This window comes from Cantharellus anzutake, assembly GCF_015039405.1.
Source record: "Cantharellus anzutake strain C23 chromosome Unknown EI90scaffold_98, whole genome shotgun sequence".
Lineage (NCBI taxonomy): Eukaryota > Fungi > Basidiomycota > Agaricomycetes > Cantharellales > Hydnaceae > Cantharellus > Cantharellus anzutake.
Genome location: NW_024067048.1, coordinates 198,679 through 223,880, shown reverse-complemented (window position 1 = coordinate 223,880; position 25,202 = coordinate 198,679). Strand labels below are relative to the sequence as shown.

The 25,202-nt window shown below is 48.9% G+C and overlaps 8 protein-coding genes across 8 annotated transcripts; 3 read left to right on the top strand and 5 right to left on the bottom strand.

The window, feature by feature from the left end:
* Window positions 1-5,824: 5,824 nt before the first annotated feature.
* Window positions 5,825-6,596, bottom strand: EI90DRAFT_3083444 (uncharacterized protein). Its single transcript, XM_039062066.1, has one exon. The coding sequence runs from the start codon at window positions 6,526-6,528 to the stop codon at window positions 5,938-5,940; it is 591 nt and encodes a 196-aa protein (XP_038909750.1). The 5' UTR covers window positions 6,529-6,596; the 3' UTR covers window positions 5,825-5,937.
* Window positions 6,597-10,107: 3,511 nt separating this feature from the next.
* On the bottom strand, window positions 10,108-10,575 carry EI90DRAFT_3257805 (uncharacterized protein; the record flags this gene model as incomplete). The annotated part of the gene is made up of 1 exon (XM_039066610.1): window positions 10,108-10,575. A coding segment is annotated over exon 1 (207 nt), but the record flags the coding sequence as incomplete, so codon positions are not given.
* On the bottom strand, window positions 10,465-10,782 carry EI90DRAFT_3257797 (uncharacterized protein; the record flags this gene model as incomplete). Its single annotated transcript, XM_039066609.1, has 2 exons — window positions 10,465-10,712; window positions 10,764-10,782. Coding segments are annotated over 2 exons (267 nt in total), but the record flags the coding sequence as incomplete, so codon positions are not given.
* Window positions 10,783-12,976: 2,194 nt separating this feature from the next.
* Window positions 12,977-13,392, top strand: EI90DRAFT_3133165 (uncharacterized protein; the record flags this gene model as incomplete). The annotated part of the gene is made up of 3 exons (XM_039064556.1): window positions 12,977-13,009; window positions 13,059-13,175; window positions 13,240-13,392. The coding sequence occupies 3 exons, from the start codon at window positions 12,977-12,979 to the stop codon at window positions 13,390-13,392; spliced, it is 303 nt and encodes a 100-aa protein (XP_038909747.1).
* Window positions 13,393-17,566: 4,174 nt separating this feature from the next.
* On the bottom strand, window positions 17,567-20,558 carry EI90DRAFT_2706512 (uncharacterized protein). The gene is made up of 2 exons (XM_039053494.1): window positions 19,042-20,558; window positions 17,567-18,983 (listed from the first exon to the last, which is right to left on the bottom strand). The coding sequence occupies exons 1-2, from the start codon at window positions 20,461-20,463 to the stop codon at window positions 17,580-17,582; spliced, it is 2,826 nt and encodes a 941-aa protein (XP_038909746.1). The 5' UTR covers window positions 20,464-20,558; the 3' UTR covers window positions 17,567-17,579.
* Window positions 20,559-23,000: 2,442 nt separating this feature from the next.
* Window positions 23,001-23,536, bottom strand: EI90DRAFT_3021010 (uncharacterized protein; the record flags this gene model as incomplete). Its single annotated transcript, XM_039057596.1, has 2 exons — window positions 23,001-23,197; window positions 23,296-23,536. The coding sequence occupies 2 exons, from the start codon at window positions 23,534-23,536 to the stop codon at window positions 23,001-23,003; spliced, it is 438 nt and encodes a 145-aa protein (XP_038909745.1).
* Window positions 23,537-24,055: 519 nt separating this feature from the next.
* On the top strand, window positions 24,056-24,902 carry EI90DRAFT_2978810 (uncharacterized protein). The gene is made up of 3 exons (XM_039055958.1): window positions 24,056-24,413; window positions 24,463-24,620; window positions 24,703-24,902. Exons 1-2 carry the CDS (start codon window positions 24,279-24,281, stop codon window positions 24,577-24,579), a joined length of 252 nt encoding a protein of 83 aa, XP_038909744.1. The 5' UTR covers window positions 24,056-24,278; the 3' UTR covers window positions 24,580-24,620; window positions 24,703-24,902.
* On the top strand, window positions 24,578-24,902 carry EI90DRAFT_2941807 (uncharacterized protein; the record flags this gene model as incomplete). The annotated part of the gene is made up of 2 exons (XM_039055272.1): window positions 24,578-24,620; window positions 24,703-24,902. Coding segments are annotated over 2 exons (243 nt in total), but the record flags the coding sequence as incomplete, so codon positions are not given.
* Window positions 24,903-25,202: the final 300 nt, after the last annotated feature.

The window sequence follows — 25,202 nt, the reverse complement described above, 5'->3', positions numbered from 1 at the left end:
TCTACCATTGAGCCAGATCGTCTGTGTTTTGGCCTCACGTCTTTGCCTAGGGATGTAGGGGCTGCGGACACTGCCGGGGTCGAAGGGGGGGTCAGGGTCGGGGTCGTAGGGGTTGGGGTCGGGGACGGTGATATAACGAGACTGACACATATCCGCAGCCTGTGTGAGCCTTGATGGGAGCTCGCAGAATAGTAGCTCTAGCCACAATCGATCTGCATCATGCCCAGCCACGAGGCTCTGTACACGAGGGATGTCATTCTCCAGGTGCAAGGGGATTTCCGTTCGGGTTTCGATTATAAGATGTGGGAGAGAGTATGTGTTGTAGGAGACGGGAAGTGTGAAACCAGACTCGCCACAATGAATTAACTCGTGCGTTTCAGTTGACCAAATAGAGATATTATTCTCGTCATGGACGACGACGTACTGTCCTGTGGGGGAGAGTCCAAGTGTGCAATGGCTAGGCATGGCTGGCCTGAGGGCCCGAGAAGCGGAACGAGGGGGAAGAGGAGGGGGAAGAGGGTGGATGGTTGGTTCATTTGAAACATCTAAGATCGCCAAGTTTTCATACCAACTGCGGTCAATGTTCCGAGGAATTCGTATGATGAATGAGCCGTTGTCTGCGACCAGAGTAACCGGGGGGTGGTGCCCACTGGGGAGGGTACCGACCTTCACAGGCGGCGAACCATGGCTGAAGACTGTGATGTTTCCCTCATTATCTTCGGTGACAATCCGGTGGCTGCCACAGATAAATTCAATCCAAGCTGGAACATTGGGTGGGTTACATCGAAAATGAGCGACGGTGTGTTGATGGTCAATGTCAGCAACTTCAATAACGCCGTTTCCAAAGCCGAGTGCGATGTAACGGCCATCTTGTGAGAGTGCTGCAGCGGTCACAATACCATTACGAATATCAGGATCAAGAACTTCAGCTTTGTGATCAATCCTGTTCGTCTCATCCATCTCGAATCTACCAACCTCTATCGGTAACGTGCCGAGTTTCGCCTCCATAACCCTTTGAACATTAAGAGTATCCCCGCTCAATGGGATTGAATGGCTAGAGGATTCTCCAGTGATGCTGAAAATTCGAACGGGATCAGAGAGATGCCCATATGACTTGAAAAGTGGGGATGAGGATGGAGTGAAGGGAAGAATTGACCGAAAAATATGCCAGGGGGAGGAGCTGAGTTCATTCTTAGTTATTATATCCTTCACCCTCTTGACTTCTTGGAACCATTCGGTCAAATTGCAATTCTGCAAGGCATAAGTGATGTCATATTGTTAAGAGGAATCAGTAGAATTGAATGAAGTCAAACTTACGACTTACGTTAGATCGAGGTAAGTCACCAGGCAACTCAAAATCAAATTGTGATAGCACCAAGAATGAAAGTAAGTTTCGGGTAAGGAAGACATTAAACTCGCTGCTGAATCCATTGGAGGAGAGTCTTGATGGATCCGAGTGGTAGAACAGGTAGCGGAGAGCATATTGGACATGTTCAGGCTGCTTCTTCCCCTGAAATCCTTTCCGCTTCTTGCCATCTCCGAATAAACTTATTTTGGATTTATTCCGTTCGATAATGTCATTTACAAGCCGAAGAAGCGGTGGTCCCAAGAAATGCCCCTTCAAATCACTGATGAAGAATGGCTGGTCACTTTCATGACCCAATGGGCGATCCGTGAGGAATTCCTTCATTGTTGCATGGTAGAATTTGGGGTATACCGCATCAGGGGCAATTCGAAGCACCCGCATCAAACCTTGGAGGGACCGTGATTTCTCTGAGGACAACTCAATAATTGAGCTGATCGGCTCTAGGGTTGCATGAACTTCATCCTCAGCTATCCCTAGGAGCTGCGACATCGAATATAAACTGAGCGGCCCACGTGCTGCAGTGATCGTCCCAATTACTTGGTGGTAATTCTCGATTACGTGTGGACGAATGCCAGATTGATTGGACATGTATGCTCGCCGCAGTATTCGCAAATACTCCGACTTCAGGTCGAGTGGCGCATCTGTAAGATTGCGAAAGTACTCAAACTCCCGCTTGAGAGTGGAACCGCGTCGAGTCTGATCATGGACATCACGTATGCGGATTGAAGCAATAACGGGCAATCCACGGCAAGCTGAGGCAAAGCTGTCAAAATCCTCATTTGATGGCTTCCAGGCAGATTTCTTCACACAGTCCCGAAGGCCATCCTCCACCATATGACGAACGGTGTGCAGAGTCTCCTCTCCAACCTTATCAACATCCTCGCAAGGGATATCAAGACCCCCATCTATGGCATCGTCCCAAGCTGAGATAACCTCCTGTTCCGGGCGAGAACTGATAAGCACAGCAAACGTGGGAGGTAAGGTCTGAAGCATTAGTACGAGCTTCATCAAGGTTTCAAGTGCCCCCTGATCCCCGCACTCATCCAACCCATCTAGGATGATGAAGAAGCGGTCCTTACTAGACAACAGTAGATCCTTGAGATCGCCCATGGGCTCAATAACCAGCGCCTTCATTTGTTTCTCTAGAGGAAGTTTCTGCGCTAGATCAAGATTCCGCTGCTGAAGGCGTCTGACAAGTGAGAGCTTGAATTCTTCGTTGAAGGAAGCAATTTGATGAGCAAGAGTAGAGGGAAACTGTTTGACAGAGTCTAGCCCCGTCCCCGGTTGATTCTTATCCCAAAAGAAGGATGCCGCTAGGGTGTGTTGTTTCTCAAAGTAGGATGCAATGCTCAGACAAATCGCCGTCTTCCCCATTCCAGGTGAGCCTCTCAACCAGACAAATCTGTTCCCTGCTTTCTTCAGATCTTTGATGATAGATGCCTGTATCTTCTCCCGAGTGCCTTCAAGGCACTCCGACTTGGCCGTAACATAGGTGTGCTCAGCAGCGACCCGTGGGAGTCTTACGAGTTCGGCTAGCAGTGGGCTTTAGTAAAGAGTCCAAGATCATGTGAATAGAAATGTACCTCGCACCGAAGACTGAATTGTGTGAAGGAGTGTCAGAATTGCTGCCTCCGTCTATGGGTATGTTTGCATCAGCTAACATGTTCATACTAGGCACTAAGGAAACAAACCGAGAATGAGATGACAGCCTTGCTGATGCAAGTCTTCACAGCGTCTATGTGCTGGGTTACATCGAACACTGAGAGTAATCTCCTCGGAAGCTTTTGACGCGAAAGTTCCTCAATTTTCTTCATCTGCTCGTTCAAGGCCCTGGGTACGAGATCTGAATTTGAATGAGTAACTGAAGAACACAATGTGCGTACGAATGAAATTCCTTGATTAAAACCGTTACTTCGGGAGGGATATTGTCCGTCCACAGTTGGAGCGGTCGCAGGATAGTGGTGTAAGCTTTATGGACCTCGTCATTTAGCCCTTTGAGGTTTTCGCTATTACTATCAATTGACTGTGTGATAATCAAAAGCGGACGAACATAAGTCACATGCCACCGGTCCTGAAATTAAAACGCTGCTCACCTCGCAGACTTGAAGAAATTTCAGGAGTAAATTGGGAATCTCTCCCAGAAGCGGAATGGGAGAAGCCTTGAGAGCGAAGGCGCCGACTTGGAGAAGGAGCTTCGTAGTGCCAATAATGACCGGTTTCTTTCCATCACCAGCTGGTGCCGGCGACAGAGCCGTCGCTTCTAACAATGAGGGCACATCTGAATCCAATCCCATGCGTTCTAGTTGTGAGTGGAGACTCGAAGTGGTGTCGGCGGCAGTTTGGATGCTGGGCGTTGACCGACGGTTACCGTCAACATTCTGTTCAGGGTAGAGATGAGACAGCCGCGAGGTGTCAGGAGCCGGATGAAGACGTATCTTTGCCACAGACGGTTCCGGATGGGGTGGAGGTGACCTGTGACGGCGATTGGGACTTGACCATTTCCCAAACCAATTGCTTATGCGGCGGAGTGGCGACGTCTCCGAGCCGCCAAGGCTGCGGGAAGACGGCGCAGTTGGCACGATCGCAAGAGATCGCTCGGGGAGAGATCCTGTGGACAAATCATCGAGGCTCTGGGTTGCCTCAGGACCATCGATCTGAATTTCAGGTGCAGCTTGCGACGACTGCGGAGCATGAGAAAAGGGCCGGTAGGCAGGAAACTTTCCTTTCTGACGTCGAGAGGCGGGTGGTAGCTGGTCTTTTCCAGACATCGTGCTAATGATGCGGACGACAGTGAATGCAGGGATTGAAGTATGAAGCCCGGAAAGCCCGCTTAGCCCTCACACGGAATATATGCGGAAGCACCTGAGGAAGGACGAGAAGCAGCTTTGCATTGACCACGATGCAAAGCACAACCGATTGGACGATCCTAGTAAAGTAGCATTGCCTTGATTGGAAACGTGATGAGTCCGGACGATCCTTTCGACGATATTAAGGCCCAGATAGGCATGAAGTTGCGTAATCAAACTGAAAACGCCGAAAGGCCATGGTTTATTTAAGTGTCCAGATTCAGATACGCTGACACTCACGTTTAAGTTCGAGTTGGGATGCTGTGCCTGGGTGCGACTCCGACAACGCTGAGATCTGGGAGCATACTTTCGTCGGCGTCCTTGTGAGCGGTTGTTGAACCCGAGGATTTTCGTAGCCTCGCTGGGTCGACTACCTCACGATGAGGCAACAAAAAGGTAATTGAGCCAAGCCACACTACGTTTGACTTCCTGTGATGGGCGGTCCGGCCCTCGACCCGATTTCTTGGGGGTGACTGCAACTACTGCTAGTGGAAGGGCTTCGTCGATTCGCCCTCACTGAAATTTCGGGTGGCAGTCGGCTCTAGCACTGATTGATTCTGGTGATATATGCGTAGTTTATCATTTCGAAGTCAACTTGGAAATTGAATCATCGCACGTTGGGGAAGTCTTCAGCCGTGCAACAGCTCAAAAGTGCTCCGATTTCGGATTCATTATGGCAAGATGTAGCAGTCATGATGACTCCTGTGCATTCACTTACGGCCGGCCGAAAAGTAACATACCGCTTCGAGCGTTGTGCTACAATTGTCGGGATCGGGATCTTGAGGATGTCTAAAATCCGACCTGGATGGGAGACGCCATTAGAGTGCTCTCGGTGTGCTGATGTGTGAAAACCTTTGGTACAGAGTCGCGCTCGCAGATCGGGCGTGCCGTATTATGCGTGTTGATGTAATCGAGGTTGTGCCTGATGTATGTCCCAGGGACAAGATTATTCTTTCTACATCGACCGCAGGTCACCTCCCAACACGATATCTGCGTTGTGTCGACTGCTTCAGGCAAGATCGAACGTACGACACGTTTCTGAGCTGCATGTTTGGCGTATATATGGCAATATGGGGTTTGACTAAGGCCAGGTCTTACGGGTAGGCAGGACTCCAACCTCTATGACTTCGTAACATTATATAGAGGCAATGGGATCGATAAATCACTTTCTCATGCTGCATACTAGCCCCGAAAGACCCCGAATAGCAGGTTGGAGAACGATCAGCATGTATGTTGAACTCGACACCCCTCATGAACAACAAGGTGAAATTTGTCTTTCCCCTTACATATTAGAATATCAACGTCGAGTTACATCGAAAGGGTAATGAGTGGCAGGGAGCTTTGGCAAAGTTCTTGCTTGTTTGTGTTCCCTTCCCTTGTTTTGTCCATTACGACAATCTTGCCGCTGAGCGTTGGTCGGGTATAAAAAGGGTGAATCTTTGGAACTCTCCATCAGTTCTCACGTTTGAGTCTGAGGTAAAAGTCACTATTTATTTTCCACACATTAACTCATGTATCGCCCATGTCGCAGTTATGCGACATAGGTATTTACAACATTATATTATGCACGAGAATCCGGGGGCAGGAAATAACGGCCATCACCGTAAGATCTATCGAACATAATAGTTCTATATGATACCAAGCAGGCCTGCACGCCCAACAAGCTGGGTCTGCCAGATGAATATTCAATGAAGGAAAAAAGGACCAGTGAAAACCGCAAAAGAACTAGACAACTTGGCTAATATCGACAACGATCGGGGCTCGCATATGACCTTGGACCAAAAATCGAGCCCCTTCTTTGCTAGCGCGAGGAAGATAGAGGCGATCCTCATTCCACAGCATTTGATCCCCATACCATACTTCTTGACTGTTAATCTGGTCCCTGTTGCCAAGAATGATCGGGCGGAAGTCTGGTGGGAGAAGCAGTTCGGGTTTACCATTGAGCCAGATCATCTGTGTGCCGTCCTCATTAATGGATGGGCGGCTGACCCTTATTGACATGGGACTGGGACTGGCGAGCCACGATGGGAGCTCGCAGGATAGTCGCTCCAGCCACAATAGATCTGCATCATGCCCAACCATGGGGCTCTGCACACGAGGGATGCCATTCTCCAGGTGCAAAGGAATTCTCGTTTGAGCATCGATTATGAGATGTGGGCGAGGGTATTTGTTGTAGGAGACGGGAAGTGGGGACTTAGATACATGAAATTGAACCAACTCACGCGTCTCTGTTGACCAAATAGCGAGATTTTTGCCATCATGGACGATGACGTACCGTCCTTCGGGGGAGAGTCCAAGTGTGCGATGGTCAGGCATGGCTGGCCTGGAGGCCGGAGCAACGGAACAAGGAGAGGAAAGAGGGTGGAGGGATGGCTCATCTGAAACATATAAGATCGCCATGTTTTCGTACCAATGGAAGTCAATGTTCCGAGGAACTCGTATAATGAATGAGCCGTTGTCTGCAACCAGAGTAATGGGAGGGTGATGCCCACTGGGGAGGGTACCAACCTTCACAGATGGTGAACCACGGCTGAAGACCATAACGTTTCCTTCATTATCTTCGGTGGCAATCCGGTGGCTGCCACAGATAAATTCAATCCAAGCTGGAGGATTGGGTGGGTTGCATTGGAATTGAACGGTGGTTTGGCGATGATCGATGTCAGCAACTTCGATGACACCATTTCCAAAGCCGAGTGCGACGAAACGGCCATCTCGTGAGAGTGCTGCAGCAGCCACAATACCATTGCGAATATTAGGGACAAGAAATGCGGCTTTGTGATTGATGCCGTCTGTCTCATTCGTCCCATTGGACTCATCTATCCCATCAGACTCCTCCATCCCATCAAACTCATCCATCAGATCTGTCAAAGTCTTTCTTGTCCTAAATCCATCAACCTTTTTTGGCAATTCACGTGGCTTTAGCAGCTCAGCCTCCATGGCCTTTTGAGCATTGAGCATATTCTCACTTAGGGGAATTGAATAGCCAGAAAATTCTCCTGTAATGCTGAAGATCTGAATGGGATCGGAAAGGTGTCCATAGAGCTTGAAGAGTGGGGATGAGGGGGGAGTGAAGGGAAGGACTGATCGATAAATGTGCCAAGGGGAGGACTCGAGTTCGCCTTCAGTTATGAAATCCCTCACCCTCTTAGCTTCTTTTAACAATTCAGTCGAATTGTGATCCTGCAAGGCAAGGTGATGTCATGATGCTGAGAGTAGAATTGAAAGGATTTAAACCTACATTTGAGTTAAGGAATTCATTGGGTAACTCGAAATTAACTCCCGACAGCGCAATGAACGAAAGTAAGTTTCGCTTGAGAAGGGTGTCAAACCTACTCAAGAGTTCATTGGGATTTTGTGAGGACAGCTTCGATGGGTCCAAGTGGCAGAACAAGTAGCGGAAAGCATATTGAACATGCTGGGGTTGCTCCTTGCTTTTGAACCCTTTCCACTTCTCACTATCTCCTAGAGGGTGTATTTTGGGTTCATTCTGTTTGATGACGTTATTGACAAGTCGGAGGAGTGGCAACCCCAAGAAATACCCTTTTGAATCACTGATGAAGAAAGGCCGATCACTTTTACGACCATTTGGGTGACCAGTAAGGAATTCCTTCACCGTTGCATGATAGAATTTGGGATATAGCGGACCATCATGGGACAATGATTCCTCGAAGGGATCGTGGGACAATGATATCTTCGGGTAGCGGTGGTACAATGATTCTCGCCGAGGAAATGATACAATTGAACTGATTGGATCCAGGGTTGCACGGATTTCATCCTCAGCCACTCCTAGTAACTGCGACATCGAAGATAAACTGAGTGACCAATATGCGGCAATCATCGTCCCAATCACTTGGCGGTAATTCTCAATCACACGAGGACGAATACTGGATTGATTGGACATATACGCTCGCCGCAGTATTCGTAAATACTCCGACTTCAAGTCAAGTGGTGCATCCGTAATATCGCGAAAGTACTCAAACTCCGACCAGAGAGTAGAACCACGTTGGGTCTGACCACAGACATCACGTATGCGGATTGAGGCCATAACAGGCAATCCATGGCAAGCCGAAGCAAAGGTATCAAAATCCTTCCCTGACGGCTTCCACACAGATTCCTTCACACAATCCTGAAGGCCCTCCTCCACCATACAACGGACTGTGTGGAAAGTCTCCTCTCCAATCTTATCAACATCTTCGCATGGGACGTTGGAACCTCTACCCTCAGCATCGACCCATGCTGAGATCATCAGCAAAAAATTGTTATGCTCCTGAGTGCTCTGGAGTATCGAGAGCACTGGGAGAATCAGGAGGAGATTGGCCGGTCCAGGAACAGCCCATTTCCTCTGGAGTTGGCTAGGTACTCCAGGGCACTCCCAGGAGGGCCTGGAGCATTGCTTTGTGTACAAACATGTCCAGTAAATACAATTTAAATGCTTCAAAGTGTATAGGGGTGAGAAGCTTCTGGGAGCTCCTGGAGCATTTGAAAATGAAAAGGAAAAAAAAGAGGGAAGATCCCCCATGAATACCTCCTACCACAAGACTAACACAACAAGACACTGCTTAACATTTAGATCAAACACTATACTATATATCAAGGACACTGAGACTCACCAATACACAATCAAAATTTATGGCCTGATATATGATTAATCTGGCAACTTAATCACTTTTGGGCTGGCAGAATATGGGGGAGGGGGAAATGGGGGAGAATGAGGGGGGGAAATGAGGGGAAATGAGGGGGAGAATGAGGGGAGAATGAGGGGGAGAATGAGGGGGGAATGAGGGGGGGAATGAGGGGGGGAATGAGGGGGGAATGAGGGGGGAATGAGGGGGGAATGAGGGGGGAATGAGGGGGGAATGAGGGGGAATGAGGGGGGATATAGAGGGAAATGAGGAAAATTTGAAAAATAGGGACTTCTAAAAAGTTGAAAAAAATAATTAGGGAAAAAATCAAAAAAATTCAGGAACTGTAGTGCCTTTGAAGTGCTTTCAGGATATATAATTATTTGCAAAATCGAGGAAGAAATGATGGAGAAAAATGGAAAATACTTTCGGAGACCCAAGAAATAATGAGAAGTGAATTGATGGGAAAGTCTGAAAATTGAATGGGGAAGTGAGGGGAAGCCTTGTAGCATTGTTATTTTCTGCTGTTCTAATTTTTCCTGATTGTTCTTGGTCTCACTCCCAGCTGCTACTGGATACTCCTGGATACTCCTGGAAGCTCCTGGGAGGGTCCAGGAGCAGCTAATGGAAAATACTTTTGGAGACCCAAGAACTGAATTGATGGGAAAGTCTGAAAATTGAATAGGAAAGTGAGGGGAAGCCTTGTAAGCATTGTTATTTTCTGCTGTTCTGATTTTTCCCGATTCTTCTTGGTCTCATTCCCAGCTGCTCCTCAATACTCCTGGAAGCTCCTGAAAGCTCCTGGGAGGGTCCAGGAGCAGCTGGGAGTGAGACCAAGAACAATCAGGAAAAATCAGAACAGCAGAAAATAACAATGCTTACAAGGCTTCCCCTCACTTTCCTATTCAATTTTCAGACTTTCCCATCAATTCAGTTCTCATTATTTCTCGGGTCTCCGAAAGTATTTTCCATTTTTCTCCATCATTTCTTCCTCAATTTTGCAAATAATTATATGTCCTGAAAGCACTTTAAAGGCACTATAGTTCCTGATTTTTTTTTGATTTTTCCCGAAAATTTTTTTTTCAACTTTTTAGAGACCAAAATTTTCCTCCCACTGCTCCTGGCACATTACATACTCCTCACCACTCCCAGCTGCTCCTGAACCCCCTCCCAGGAGAACACTATTGGCTCCAGGAGTGCCCAATCTGCTGTTTTGTCTCCCACATGCTCCAGCCACTCTTGATGCTCCGGAGCATAACGGACTTTTGCTGATGATAACCTGCCGTTCTGGGCGAGAACTGACCAACACAGTAAATGTAGGAGGCAAAGTGCTAAGCATTAGCACAAGCTTCATCAAGGTCCCAAGTGCATCCTGATCCCCGCACTCGTCCAAGCCATCTAAGATGATGATGAAGCGGTCCTTGCTCGATAACAGTAAATCCTTGAGATCGACCATAGGCTCAACAACCAGAGCCATCATTTGCTTCTCTAGAGGGAGATTCTGCACCAGCTCAAAGTCTCGCTGCCGAAGATGTTTGACAAGTGAGAGCTTGAACTCCTCATTGAAGGACGCGAGTTGATATGCAAGAGTGGAGGGAAACTGTTTAATAGAATCGAGTCCCGTTCCCGGTTAATTTTTATCCCAAAAGAAGGATGCAGCTAGGGTGCCCTGGTTCTTGAAGTAGGACGCAATGCTCAGGCATATCGCAGTCTTCCCCATTCCGGGCGAGCCTCGCAGCCAGATGAATCTGCTCCCTGGTTTCCCCAGAAGTCCGACTATAGATGCCTGCATCTTCTCCCGTGTACCTTCGAGGCACACTGACTTTGCTGTAACGTAGACGTGCTCAGCAGCAGCCCGCGGAAGTCTTGAGAGTTCGGCTGCAGTGGTCTTTAGTAAAAAATCCAAAACCTCGTATAATAGAAACCCGCCTCGTACTGAAGACTGAATTGCGTGAAGAAGTGTCAAAATCGCTGCCTCTGTCTTTGGGGTATGTTCCAATCAGCTAACCCGTACGCTTTAAACGCAAAGGAAACAAACCGAGAATGATGTGACAGCCTTGTTAATGCAGGCCCTTACATCATTTAGGCGCTGCGATATGTCGGATGCCAAGACTATTCTCTTCGCAAGCCTTTGATGCGAAAGTGTCTGGATCTGCTTTGTCTGCTTGTCCAAGGCTCTGGGTACGTGGTTTGAACTCGAATAAGCAAAGAGAGAAGCGAATGTACGCACGAATGGAATTCTTTGACGAAAACTCTTACTTCGGGAGGGATTTGGCCCGTCCACAGCTGGAGCGGTCGCAGGATGGTGGCATAAGCGTTATTAATCTCATCGTCTAGCCCTTTGAGGTTTTCGCTATTACTGTCAACAGTCTACATAAATCAAGGTCGGACAAACATAAGCCATATGCCATCACCGATCATGAAACTCAAACGTTGCTCAAACCTCGTAAACTTGGAGAAATGACAGGAGCAAATTTGGGATCTCTCCCGGAAGCGGAATGGGAGAAGCCTTGAGAGCGAATGCAGCAGCCTGGAGAATGAGCTTCGTGGTGCCAATAATAATCGGTTTCTTTCCATCACCAGCTAAGGCAGGCGGTGGGCTCGTTGGCTCTAACACATCTGAATCCAATCCGATGCGTTCTAGTTGTGAGTGGAGACTCGAAGTGGTGCCGCCGGTCTGGATGCCGGGCGTTGACCGAGGGTGACCAACATTTTGTTCAGGGTAGAGATGAGACAGCTGCGAGGTGTCAGGAGCCGGGTGAAGATGTGTATTTGCCACAGACGGTTCCGGATGGGATGGAGTTGACCCGTGACGGCGATTGGAACTTGATGATTTCCCGAACCACTTGGTTATGCGGCGGAGTGGTGATGTCTCCGAGCCACCGTGGCTGCGGGAAGACGGCACAGTTGGAACGATCGCAAGGGATCTCTCGGGGTGAAATCCTATTGACCCATCATGTCCACTGCTGCGGAAATCATCAAGACACTGGGTTCCCTCGGGACCGTCAATCTGGATTTCAGGTGCGGGCCTTGATGCGTGCCACGACTGCGGAGCACGAGAAAAGAGCCGGTAGGCAGGAAAATTTCCTTTCTGACGTTGAGAGGCGGATGGCAGCTGGTCTTTTCCAGACATCGCGCTAACAGCGATCTAGACGATAGTGAACGTAGGGAACGAAGTATGACGCCCGGAAAGTCCGCTTAGCCCTCACACAGAATATATGAGGAGGCACTTGAGTTAAGACAAGAAGCAGCCTTGCATTGACTACGATGCAAAGCACAGGTGATGATTGAACGTTCCTAGCAAAGTGGTGTTGCCTCTTGCATTGCCTTGTTTGGAAACGTGGGCGATAATCCTTTCGACCGTACCAAGTCCCAGATATCCCAGATAGGAACGAATTCAGATATGCTAACGCTCACGCGAGTTGGGACGTTGTACCTTGATGATGATGATAAATCTATCTTAATACCCTCGTGATGACGTGGCAGTGCGGCTATCCCGTCCTAACACCGGAGCGTACATGGGGGGAATATCTATACATGGTGGTATTCTGGTTGGTGTATTCGGGTGTCAATGATCCTCGGGTTCTGTGGTGTCCATAGGTATTGTCGTGGTGATAAAAAATAAAAATAAGAAATGGAAAAAATGAAAAGGTTCCGTCTGTCCCCTGCAAATTCTGTTCTGCTTCGTCTATCCCGTGAGTCGGTCGGGCGATGGCGGTCCTCGCGGTGTGTTTGTTGTCGTCGGTTTGTCGCCTGTCTTGGACTTTTTGATGAAATTGGCAAGCCTTTCTGTGCCTTTCATCTTGCCCATGAGGATGTGGAATTTCGTCTGGTTTCCGCGTCCTAGTAGGTATCTGTGTCTACTTGTCCGGGGGACGTTGTGCCTTGGTGCCACCCGATCAAGGTTGAGATCTGTCATTGTCCGGGAGCATGACTTCGTCGGGAAGCGCCGCGCCCTTGTGAGCGCCTCGCTAGGTTGCTATGTACCTCGCAATGAAGCAACACAAAAGGCAATTGATCCAAGCCACAGCTCGATTCGCCCTCACTGAAATTCAGAGCGCTGATTGATTCCGGTGATATGTAGTTAAGTTTGACAAAAAACCTCCCGTCCAGAGGCTGGCTAGCCTCCGCGAGATGAGGCCATGTGTCAATCCGTAAATTCGGTCGAGTATTTAGTATGTTGATTAATCGATGTCAGGGGGACGCACTGACCAATCCCGTTAGGGGGAAGAAATGACCGCTGCCCTTATCGGGGCACTTTTCGAACAGGTATACGAACGCCTCGGTCATAACCCAAATGACGACCTCGAGACGCAAATGTGTGCCTGGTCATACAAATCTGTGTCGCGTGGCAGCTAATCGGCCTCTTGCAACAATGCCTGATGACCTGGTGGTCTGATGACAGAAAATTATCGAGGACGAAGACCTTAGTGAGATCGATGAATGGCATAAGGAGCTGTATCGACACTTTTGCTTGGAAGCGATGAAGAATCCGGCGATTGATCTCCAGGGTCTTGGACATACGACAGGTTCATCGTTGTATTTGACGAGTGCATAAACATCATATCTCGGAGTTCAATGCTCGAACTAACTGAATCGGAGTTCCTATCTCCCGCTTATGGGACACCGATATTAACACTTCAGCGGATGATTAAGGCCCAAAATGAATTTCCCATCGAAGGATTTAATTTTTCCTCGATACGGGTCCCACGATATGCTGAGTTTTTTCATCCATGTTACGAAGCATCATTAGCCCGGCACACTGATCTCGCGACGCTCCCGCCTCGGCCTCACTTAGGTTTTGATGCGATGATACAGTCACCATCGAGGACTCCCAGAGAGGCATTGCCGTTCAGTTACCTGACGAATCACGGCCGCCCGGTACGCCTCATTAGCCCTCCACTGTAGTTTAATCCCATCGATGTTGGCCATGTTCTGGCAATATTTCCCCAACGATTCCCTGTTGAGCTTGCGACCAACGAGGCTGGGTCTATTCTTGCTGCCTCAGGCGTCCATGGCCAAATCCAGAGGGACGTCATTGGCTGTTCGCGTATTGAAACTGTCGCCCCTTCCGAGCCAGCACTCGCGATCGCGGCCATGGATATTGCGGGAAACATACAAGAGGGCCCCTTGAGACATTTGTTGATAACCGATGATCAATGGATCCATCCTCAAGCGAAGTCGTCAAGCCGAGTTGTTCAGTTGCATTCAGTTGACCCTTGCGCGGGATTGGGCAAGTGCATTCAAGAGCATTCAGCAGGTCCCCACGATATCGTCGAAAGTGTTCTTGACCGCCCTCCTTGGTGGGTGGCTCCCCAATGATCAGAGCCTCCAGTTCTTGAAAGAAATGGACAACGCCCATATCAACTTTACGCATATCGTCCGGCTGGCGGAAGACGTTGACAATTTATCGTTCGATTCCCTTTGCAAGGCATTTGAATTGGAACAGTTCAGTTACATAGCGGAGCTGCGTGTTGATTCATCTACTTCTGGCCTTCCTTCGGAGCTTGCTGGACCTCGTATCGGGTCAGAAGCCTCAGTCGACTGCGTTGTTGTTCGTGGATCTGGGCACTAACTGCGATTTTGGATCAACGGCAGGAACACTGTGTCAACTCCTTCTTGGGCCCGCGCAACATCCGCCCGTCCCTAGCCATCGATGGGGAGGTTATATGTCCACCCAAGACGAGGAACCCGCTTGATGGTGCATCCATGCTCGAGGAAATACATCATGTACCCTGTGATTGAAGGGGTCGCTTGCAGCTCACCGCCCTCTTCAACCGATCTTCGCCCTGGACGGACCGGGCTTTGTCCATGATAATGGGGGAGCAGGCGAACCCTTTCGCTGTGCAGTTGGACCCATGCAAAGGTCCAGAGACTCCTCGATCTGAGGCCGAATAAGCATCCGCTGTTCATGTACAAAGGTGTGGGATTTTAGCGACCCAAACTGTAGTGCTGTATTAACATACTCCGTTATGATGTTCTTCATGAAAACGAATGTTGTCTGCGACTCCGATCTAGGCTGGGTTTCAACTTGAACATCATTATCGGGAGCACGACCCCGGGCTGGGCGTTACATTTAAGTGGTGCTCGTCCAAGCACTGCAGGACGATCCCGCCGCGATACTACAGGAGTCCTGCTCAGTGACTGTGCCACCATACTTCTGAGGATGACCGTACCTGTGTTCTTGAAAAGTCTCGAGCTTGAGTTAATAGCAGTGTCGGTCAGGGCTCATGGGTTCAGCAATGCATCTAGAGTTTCGTTCGAGCCGTGTAGATACAGAAGTGAATATAGAATAATCCGAATATAACGCCTATTCCGTTTGTGAGTGATGGAAAGGGGTTTCATGCATGAGAACCGTGCCAATTGTGTGTGTCTAAGGACCTAAACGGACTGCATGTAGGAAGCTGATATCTACACATATAGTATTCCTCCGACGAAAGGGGAGTTGATGCGGCCTCGCTCGATATTACTGGGGGCCAATGCGATATTAGGGAAACTTGATCCTGATTGTCGTGTTGTGTTGTCAGTCCTGGGTAGTCGGCAAACATGACGTCGTTGAGTGTGAACAGGATTTGAACGCAATAAGGGTAGGAAGGGAAAGAAATATAATGTGTTGCTGATAAATGGGTGAAGCCGGGGGAAATAATCGGGGAGAAAAACATACCGTTCCAAGCACACCCGTTTGAAGTGTAGAGTTCGTCGTTTGATTTCCTGGCGTCGTCAAATTCACAGGTAATCTCAACATCACGTTATAAGCCTTCGACCCAGTGTTCGCTAACGTTGCTTCCCACAAATCGATCCCACCAACATCGATGCCCATCCCACTGGGTCCAACTGGAAAGTTACCCCAACCCTAGTCCACCACCTACACCAGGGACGGAGGCAACTACTGGAACAGGGACCCCCAAGTATGATATGCTCAACCCGGGTGAAGGCCATATCCCGAAGAGGGTAGGATTGAAGGTTGTTTTGGATGTAATTTTGACCTGGGTGGAGAACGGTGGGTGCGGAAATGCTGCCGACAAGGGCGAGAGCTGGGGAGATGAGGGGGGAACAAGATGCTAGTATTCATTGTGCGAGTGTCTCGATGGGACAACGCGATGTTGATGTTTCCCGTAAGGACCGAGATTCATGTTGGCCTGGGGGTTGCGACCTAGGCAATATTGACCCTGACTGACACACCTTGAGCTCAGGTCTTGAGGATCTGTCGAAGACGAGCATCGTATAACCCAACACTATTATAAAGCTCCATAATGCACATGCACACTTCCGGCCGAAGAACCGTCACCCAGTTTTGCATGTGCTCATAGGATCCGCCCGCCGTAGCACGGGAATCGGCAAAGAATATAAAATACGTCACAATATTGGAGTGGGGCGCGGGGCGCGGCTCAGAATAGGTTTGAAATGCGCGGGCACTTACATAAGCAAACAGAGTTCGACTTGGCGTGATTACTCGAGCTCGACCTACTTAATACGTTCCAGCGATACCCCTAAATTTGGTCATTGAACTTCACCTTATAGCATGTAGCTCGTGACACGTTCTTCAGTGCTTGCCTTTGCCTTCTAGTCTTCGATTCGCCTCGCGTTCGTTGGCGTTTCAGAGCAGCACACCTGACCTAATTGTCCCGTCACAGTGAGGGAGGTATGTATCTATCGAACCTTCCCAACCGGTGAGTTTACGCCAACCCCGCCGTGCCCACTCCCATTTCATGATCACGGACGTCTCCAACTTTCCAGGAGCATCCACTTTTTTACCGCCAAAGATGGAATTCTTAACCAAGATGTGGCAACCCTAATAGTTCTTGATTGGAATCTCTGTGGGGTATTCGCTGGCGAGTGCAATCTGGTTTACGAGGTTTGCATCTCGATCCTCGTACGTTGATTACCTTCCCACTTTCAGATTTTTTCAAATTCATTCGCGACACTTTCAGCATGATCGGGGTACGGAAAAGCCAGTGAACATTGGTTACCCATCCATACTGTAGAGACTATTGTGGGTAGTCAAGCATCTGCTCCGAGTTCATCACTTCTCGCTTGAGCCCCAATAACATCGCTCTCCGTTGGGTTGCTCGTATTTGTTCTTAATGCAGACCTCCCTAGCCTTGATAGTCCCGTCAATGTCGATGCTGCCGTAAGCCACCCTTGCGTTTTTCCTTACGAACCCTTTTTCGTCCCATTTTTGCCGTTATCCACCTATAACACCGGGCCCATAGAGAGACAAGTGCGCACAGATCTCTCCGGATACCGCAAGAAAGTTCGATGTCTTGCCCGTGAAAGCGCCGAAGAGACATGAGTAGCCCACATACACATCAAGTGCCACACGGTGGAAACTGGGCGCTCTCCATATGCTGTGGCGTTATCTATAATCGTTCAAGGAGCTGGCACGGCCTGCCTGGGCAGCTACTGCATCTGCCGGCCTTTTCATGTTTTTGGTCATTGTCCCTTGTACGACAATCTCACCACTGAGCGTTGGTCGTGTATAAACGGGTGACTCCTCTTCCTCGGTTCTCGTATTTAAGTCAGAGGTGGGAGTCAGAATTTTACATTAATTCATGTATCGCTCATGTCGCAGTTATGCGACATAGCATTATGCACAGTTCAATCCAGGGGACAGGAAATAATGACCATCACCAAGCTTGTAGTAAGATCTATTGAACATGATAATTATCGTCCAGCCAAGCAGGCCTGCGTGCCCAACAAGCTCTTCTTGCTCAGATGAAGGAAGAAAGCATCATAGTAGAAGACCTAGACAACTTGGCTAATATCGACGACGATTGGGGCTTGCATATGCCCTTGGACCAAAAATCGAGTCCCATCTTTGCTGGCGCAGGGAAGGTAGTGGTCAACCTTATTACTCAGCATTCGATCCCCATACCATACTTCTTGACTGCTAGTCTGGTTCTCGTCAAGAATGATCGGGCGGTATCCTGGTGGGAGAAGCAGTTCAAGTTTACCATTGAACCAGACCATCTGTGTTCTGTGCCTATGTATTACTTCGTCTTCGTCAGCGAGGAAACCACCTCGATGCATATTCGAGTGTGATGAGAGGGCACGGGATAGTCGCACCAGCCACAATAGATCTGCATCCAGCCCCCATGGATCTGCATCATGCCCAGCCGTGAAGCTCTGCACACGAGGGATGCTATTCTCTAGGTGTGAAGGAATTTCCGTTCGGGTTTGAGTTATGAGATGTGGTCGATGGTATGTGTGGTAGGAGACAGGAAGTGTGGAACCAGATACTTTGTGGGATTGAACCGATTCGCGCGTCTTTGTTGACCAAATAACGATATCACTGTCATCATGGGCAACGACGTACCGTCCTTCGGGGGAGAGTCCAAGTGTGCATCGGTCAGGCATGGTAAACCCTGTGAACAGCCACTTCTTAGGGGGAGAAAGAGGGTGGATAGAAGGTTCATCTGAAACATATAAGATCATCATGTGTTCGTGCCAATGGCAGTCAATGTTCCGAGGAACTCGTATGATGAATGAGCCATTGTCCGCGACCAGAGTAATGGGAGGGCGATGCCCACTGGGGAGGGTACCAACCTTCACAGGCGGCAAGTCATGGCTGAAGACCGTGATGTTCCCCTCCTTATCTTCGGTGGCAATCCGGTGGCTGCCACAGATAAATTCAATCCAAGCTGGAGGATTGGGTGGGTCGCATTGGAATTGAAAAGTGGTTTGGTGATGATCAATGTCAGCAACCTCGATGGTACCATTTCCAAAGCCGAGTGCGATGAAACGGCCATCTCGTGAGAGTGCAGCAGCAGCCACAATACCATTGCGAATGTTACGAACACGAAACGCAGCTCCGTGATCGATGTCTGCCTCATCCGGATCCGTCAAAGGGTGTATTGTCCTGGATCTATCGGCTTTTTTAAGTAGCCTTGGCAGCTCAGCCTCCATGACCTTTCGAGCATTGAGCGTATTCTCGCTAAGTGGAATTGAATAGCCGGAAAATTCTCCTGTAATGCTGAAGATTTGAACGGGATCGGAAAGGCGTCCATAAAGCTTGAAAAGTGGGGATGAGGGTGGAGTGAAGGGAAGGACTGATCGATAAATATGCCAAGGGGAGGACTTGAGTTCGTTTCTAGTCATGAAATCCTTTACCCTCTTGGCTTCTTTTAATAATTCAGTCGAATTGTGAACCTGCAAGGCAAGGTGATGTCATGTTGCTGAGAGTAGAATTGAAAGGATTTAAACCTACATTTGAGTTAAGGAATTCATTGGGTAACTCAAAATTAAATCCCGACAGCGCAATGAACGAAAGTAAGTTTCGCTTGAGAAGGATATCAAACTCGCTCCAGAGTCCATTGGAATCTTGTGAGGACAGCTTCGATGGGTCCAAGTGGCAGAAAAAGTAGCGGAAAGCATACTGAACATGCTTGGGTTGCTTCTTAATTTTAAATCCCTTCCACTTCTCGCTATCTCCTAGAGGGCGTACTTTGGGTTCATTGTGTTCAATGACATTATTGATAAGTCGGAGGAGTGGCAACCCCAAGAAATACCCCTTCGAATCACTGATGAAGAAAGGCCGATCACTTTTACGACCAAACGGGCGATCCGCAAGGAATTCCTTCATTGTCGCGTGATAGAATGTGGGGTATAGCGGATCATCGTGGGACAATGATTCCTCCGAGAAATCGTAGGACAATGATTCTTGCTGGGAAAGTGCTACAATTGAACTGATTGGATCCAGGGTTGCACGAATTTCATCCTCGGCCACTCCTAGTAACTTCGAAATCGAATATAAGCTGAGCGGCTGATATGCAGCAATGATCATCCCAATCACTTGGCGGTAATTGTTAATCACACGTGGACGAATACTGGATTGATTGGACATATACGCTCGCCGCAGTATTCGTAAATACTCCGACTTCAGGTCAAGTGGTGCATCTGTAAGATCACGAAAGTACTCAAACTCCGACCTGAGAGTAGAACCGCGTTGGGTCTGATCACAGACATCACGTATGCGGATTGAGGCCATAACAGGCAATCCACGGCAAGCCGAAGCAAAGGTATCAAAATCCTGCCCTGACGGCTTCCACACAGATTTCTTCACACAATCCTGAAGGCCCTCCTCCACCATACGACGGACTGTGCGGAAAGTCTCCTCTCCAATCTTATCAACATCTTCGCATGGGATGTCAAGACCCCCATCCTTAGCATCATCCCATGCTGAGATAACTTGTGGCTCTGGGCGAGAGCTGACTAAGACGATGAATGTGGGAGGCAAAGCATCAAGCATTAACACGAGTCCCATCAAGGTACGGAGTGCTCTCTGATCCCCGCACTCATCCAACCCATCTAAGATGATGATGAAGCGGTCCTTGCTCGACAACAGTAAGTGCTTAAGATCACCCATAGGCTCAACAACCAGAGCCCTCATTTGCTGCTCCAGAGGGAGATTTTGTGCAAGCTCAAGACCTCGTTGCCGAAGACGTTTGACAAGTGAGGACTTGAACTCCTCATTGAAGGACGCAAGTTGATGTGCAAGAGTGGAGGGAAACTGTTTAATAGAATCGAGTCCCGTTCCCGGTCGATTCTTATCCCAAAAGAAGGATGCAGCTAGGGTGCCCTGGTTTTCGAAGTAGGACGCAATGCTCAGACAAATCGCGGTCTTCCCCATTCCGGGCGAGCCCCGCAGCCAGATGAATCTGTTCCCTGGTTGCCCCAGAAGTTCGACTATAGATGCCTGTATCTTCTCCCGTGTACCTTCGAGGCACTCTGACTTGGCTGTAACGTAGACGCGCTCGGCAGCAGCCCGCGGGAGTCTTGAGAGTTCGGCTGCAGTGGCCTTTAGTAAAAGTCCAAAACCTCGTATAATTGAAACCCGCCTTGCACTGCAGACTGAATTGCGTGAAAGAGTGTCAAAATCGCTGCCTCTGTCTATGGAGTATGTTTCAATCAGCTAACCCATACGCTTTAAACGCAAAGGAAACAAACCGAGAATGAAGTGACAGCCTTGTTAATGCAGGCCTTCACATCATTTAAGCGCTGCGTTATGTTGGATGCCAAGACTATTCTCTTCGCAAGCCTTTGACGCGAAAGTGTCTGAATCTGCTTCGTTTGTTTGTCCAAGGCCCTGGGTGGGGGGTTTGAACTTGAATAAGTAAATGAAGAAGTGAAGGTACGCACGAATGGAATTCCTCGATGAAAGCCCTTACTTCGGGAGGGATTTGGCCCGTCCACAGTTGGAGCGGTTGCAGGATGGCGGTATAAGCGTTGCGAATCTCATCATTTAGCCCTTTGAGGTTCTCGCTATTACTGTCAACGGTCTACATAAATCAACATACATAAGCCATATGCCACCACCGATTGTGAAACTCAAACGCTGCTCAGACCTCGTAAACTTGGAGAAACGACAGGAGTAGATTTGGGATCTCTCTCAGAAGCGGAATGGGAGACGCCTTGAGAGCAAACGTAGCAGCCTGTAGAAGGAGCTTTGTGGTGCCAATAATAATCAGTTTCTTTCCATCGCCAGCCAGGGCAGGCGGTGGGCTCGTTGGCTCTAACACATCTGAGTCCGATTCGATGCTTTCTGGTTGTAAGTGGAGACTTGGAGTGGTGTCGGCGGCAGTTTGGATGCTGTGCATTGGCCCCGATGCGTGCGACGACTGCGGAGCACTAGAGAAGGGCCGGTAGGCAGGGAACTTTCCTTTCTGACGTCGAGAGGCGGATGACTGCTGGTCTTTTCTAGACATCGCGCTTATGGCGGTGTGGATGATAGTGAACGTAGGGATCGAAGTATGAAGCCCGGAAAGCCCGCTTAGACCTCACGCAGAATATAAGCGGAAACACTTGAGCTAAGGCAAGAAGCAGAGCCTTGCATTGACCACGATGCAAAGCAACAACTGATTGAACGATCCTAGTGTAGTGTTGCCTCTTGCATTGCCTTGTTTATGAGTCCGATATGGGCAGCCCTTTCGACCGCACCGAGTCCCAGATAACCCAACTAGGCATGAAGCTGCGTATCGTTCATTCGGACTGAAAACGCCGAAAGGCCATGGTTGGTTTACGTGTCCAGCTAGATATCCTGACCGCTCACGTTTAAGTTCAAGTTGGTACGTTGTGCCTCGGGTGCCACTCCGATCAAGGCTGAGATCTGACTTGGAGTATAACTTTGTCGGGAAGCGCTGGGCCCTTGTGGTCATGAGCGCCTCGCTGGATCGGCTATGTACCTCATGATGAAGCAACACAAAAGGCAATTGAGCCAAGCCACAGGGGGAGTCTACAATTGACCCCCTGTGATGGGCGACCCTCAACCCGATCTCTTAAACTACTGGAGGGCTTCGTCGAATCGCCCTCACTGAAAATGACAGTCAGTTCTAGCGCTGATCGATTTCCAGTTTCTTTTATTCCTGGCTCCCAGTCGAGAAATATGGGATTATCATTTTCTGTTAGCCATGAGCTTCTTCGCCCATCCAAGAATATCACGATCCTGATTCCTTAGACGTCAGTTATCTGTTCCCTCATCCCTTCCATCTGCGGAATGCCAATACACTTCAGCCTACATCTGCATCGTCCCGCGATGGAGGTATCCAGACGCGTCTGGGCATTGTTACCCATGTACAAAGACAGACTCGAATGAGTTTCCTCCTGTTCGCCGCTCGGCTATGATCACTCTGAAACCCTCAGGCTTAATGACCCAGAGCACAGCAGATACGCTCCTTCACACAACAAGCATGGAGAGGTGGTGTACAACGTAAGAAATAAGTTGCAGTGAAATCGTGACGAGGTCCGGGGCGATCACATAAGAACAGGGATAACAATCCCATCCGAAAGATCTGACCGATTCTATACTTGTAAATTCAAGACCAGTGGCTTTAACTTATATAATTTGGGCAGCCTCATCTCGAACCGCAATCGGTGACTAACTAGTATTTGAAGCCAGCCGCCTGGAGCAACTGCCAGTGGAAATTGAGTCATCAGAGATTGGGGAAGTGATTTTGCTGCGGAGGGTCGAACAGTGTAGGGAGCGTCGGGTTCGGAGTAAAAAGTTGTATTAGTCGTGATGACTCCTGTGCATTCACTTGCGGCCGGCCGAAAAGTAATATGATGCCAATGACATTTCAAGATCAATCTTGAGTTATGTATCGGAGTCGTCCAGAATGCCCAGTGTGTGCATTCGCTATTGGATTTGGACAAGGTGTGAAATAAATTGAGCTAACTGCGCCAATGCGTTAATGGGTTTGATAGAACCCGAATAAAAAGGGTCCATTCCGTTTGTGAGTGATAGAATGGGGTTTCATGCATGAGAGCCGTGCCAATCATATGTGTGTCTGAAGAGTCGGGGCCACCGCGAACTTGGTCCTGATTGTCATGTTGTAAAGGGACAGTGTTGCCAGTCCGGATGCTCCCACCTGGATGGCCGGTATACATGACCTCGTCGAGTGTGGACAGGATTTGAACGTAATCATGTTAATAATGATGCGTGAAGCCGGGGGAAAGTAAAACACACTGTTCCAGGCGAAGTGTAGTTCGTCATTCGATTTCCCGGCATCGTCAAATCCACAAAATAAGCGTTCGGTCGAGTTCGCTAACGTTGCTTCCCGCAAATCGATCCCCAACTTTCCCGTTCCACTGGGTCCAACTCGAGCGTTACCCAACCCTAGTCCACCATCTGCGCCAGGGACGGGGGGAAACTGCCGGAACAGGAACCCCCCAAGCACGACACGCCCAAGCCGGGGTGAAGGCCACATTGAAGAGAGCGTAGAATCGAAGGTTGTGTTGGATGCAGATGGATGTATGGAATGTTACAGTGAAATTTTGACCTGGGTGCGGAAATGCTGTCGACCAGGGCGAGAGCTGGAGAGATGAGGAAGAAAGGACAAGATGCTAATATTCATTGTGCGAGCATCTGGATGGGGCGATTTCCAAGAGGACCGCTAGGCAGGTTACCAGCCTCTATTGATTCGAGCGAGTATATAATGGTAGATAGGATTGGCTTGGGTCTGAACCTGAGCTCGACCTAGTTAATATTGACCCCGATTAAGCTGAGGTCTCGTCTTCCCTTGAGGTTAGTGAGGATTATATATATATTTACGATGTCGTAAAGGTTGGGGCGTCTTATATCCCAACACTATTGCGATGCACACGCGGCCAGATATATATCGTAAGAAGATACGTCAGAATGGGAGGTTAAATGTTACACAAATGGATTTGAAATGCGGGGGAATGGAGCCGTTACATAAGCAAACACGTCATTTTTAGACTCGGCTATGATTATGCATGCGTGCTCGACCTCGACCTAATGCCTCCACGAGCGATCCAGCGATGTGCCCCATACCCCTAAGTTTGGTCATTGGAATTCACCTCATGGCGTGTAGACCGTGACACGTTATTTCCATGCCTGCCTTTACCTTAGTCTTCAATTCGCCTTGTGTTCGCTGGCGTTTCAGAGCAGCACACCTGATCTAATTTTTCCGTCGCAGTGAGGGAGGTATGTATCTATCGGGCACAGCTAAGTTTCCCTCCTGTGAATTTACGCCAACCCCCGCCGCGGATTTTCCAAGAGTATCTCCTTTTAATTTTGTCGCCAAAGTTGAAATTCTTAACCAAGATCTGGCAACTCTAATGGTTTGTGATTGGAATCCCTGTGGAGTATTCGCTGACGAGTGCAATTTAGTTTACGAAAATGGCGAGGTTTGCATCTCGGTTGATTACCTTCCCACTTTCAGATTCGCTCCAACTCATTCGCAGCACTTTCAGCATGATCCGGGAGACGACCAGTGGAGGTACCTGAACGTTGGTTACCCATCCACACTGTGGACACTATGGTGAGTAGTCAAGCATCTGCTCCAACCGAATCCATCTCTTCTTGCTTGAGCCTGGTTAAACGGAAATGATGTCGCTCCCCGTTGGGTAGCTTTTATCTCTCTCTGCTTAGCGCAGACCCCCAGCCTTGATAGTCCCGCCAATGTCGACGCTGCCGCAAGCCAACTCTTGCATTTCTATGTCTGTTCCTCACGAACCCTTTTTCGTCCCATTTTCGCCGTTATCACTGGGCCCATACAGAGACACAGGTCTCTCTGGAGGCCGCAAGAAAGTTCGATGTCTTGCTTGTGAAAGCGCTGAATAGCCCACATGGGCCTCTGTCACACATCGCTGGACAGCAGCCAGCTTTGTGGTACACGTCAAGTGCTGCGCGGTGGAAACTGGGCGCTCTCGTGGCGTTATCTATAATCTTTCAAGCGGCATGCACGACCGGCCTGAACAGCTACTGCATCTGCCGGCCTTTTCATGTTTTTGTCCATCATCCCTGGTTCGACAATGTCGCCACTGAGTGTTGATCGTGTATCAGAAGGGCGACTCTTTCTCAGTTCTCGTATTCGAATCTGTGATGGGAGTCACTATTTTACTTTCTAC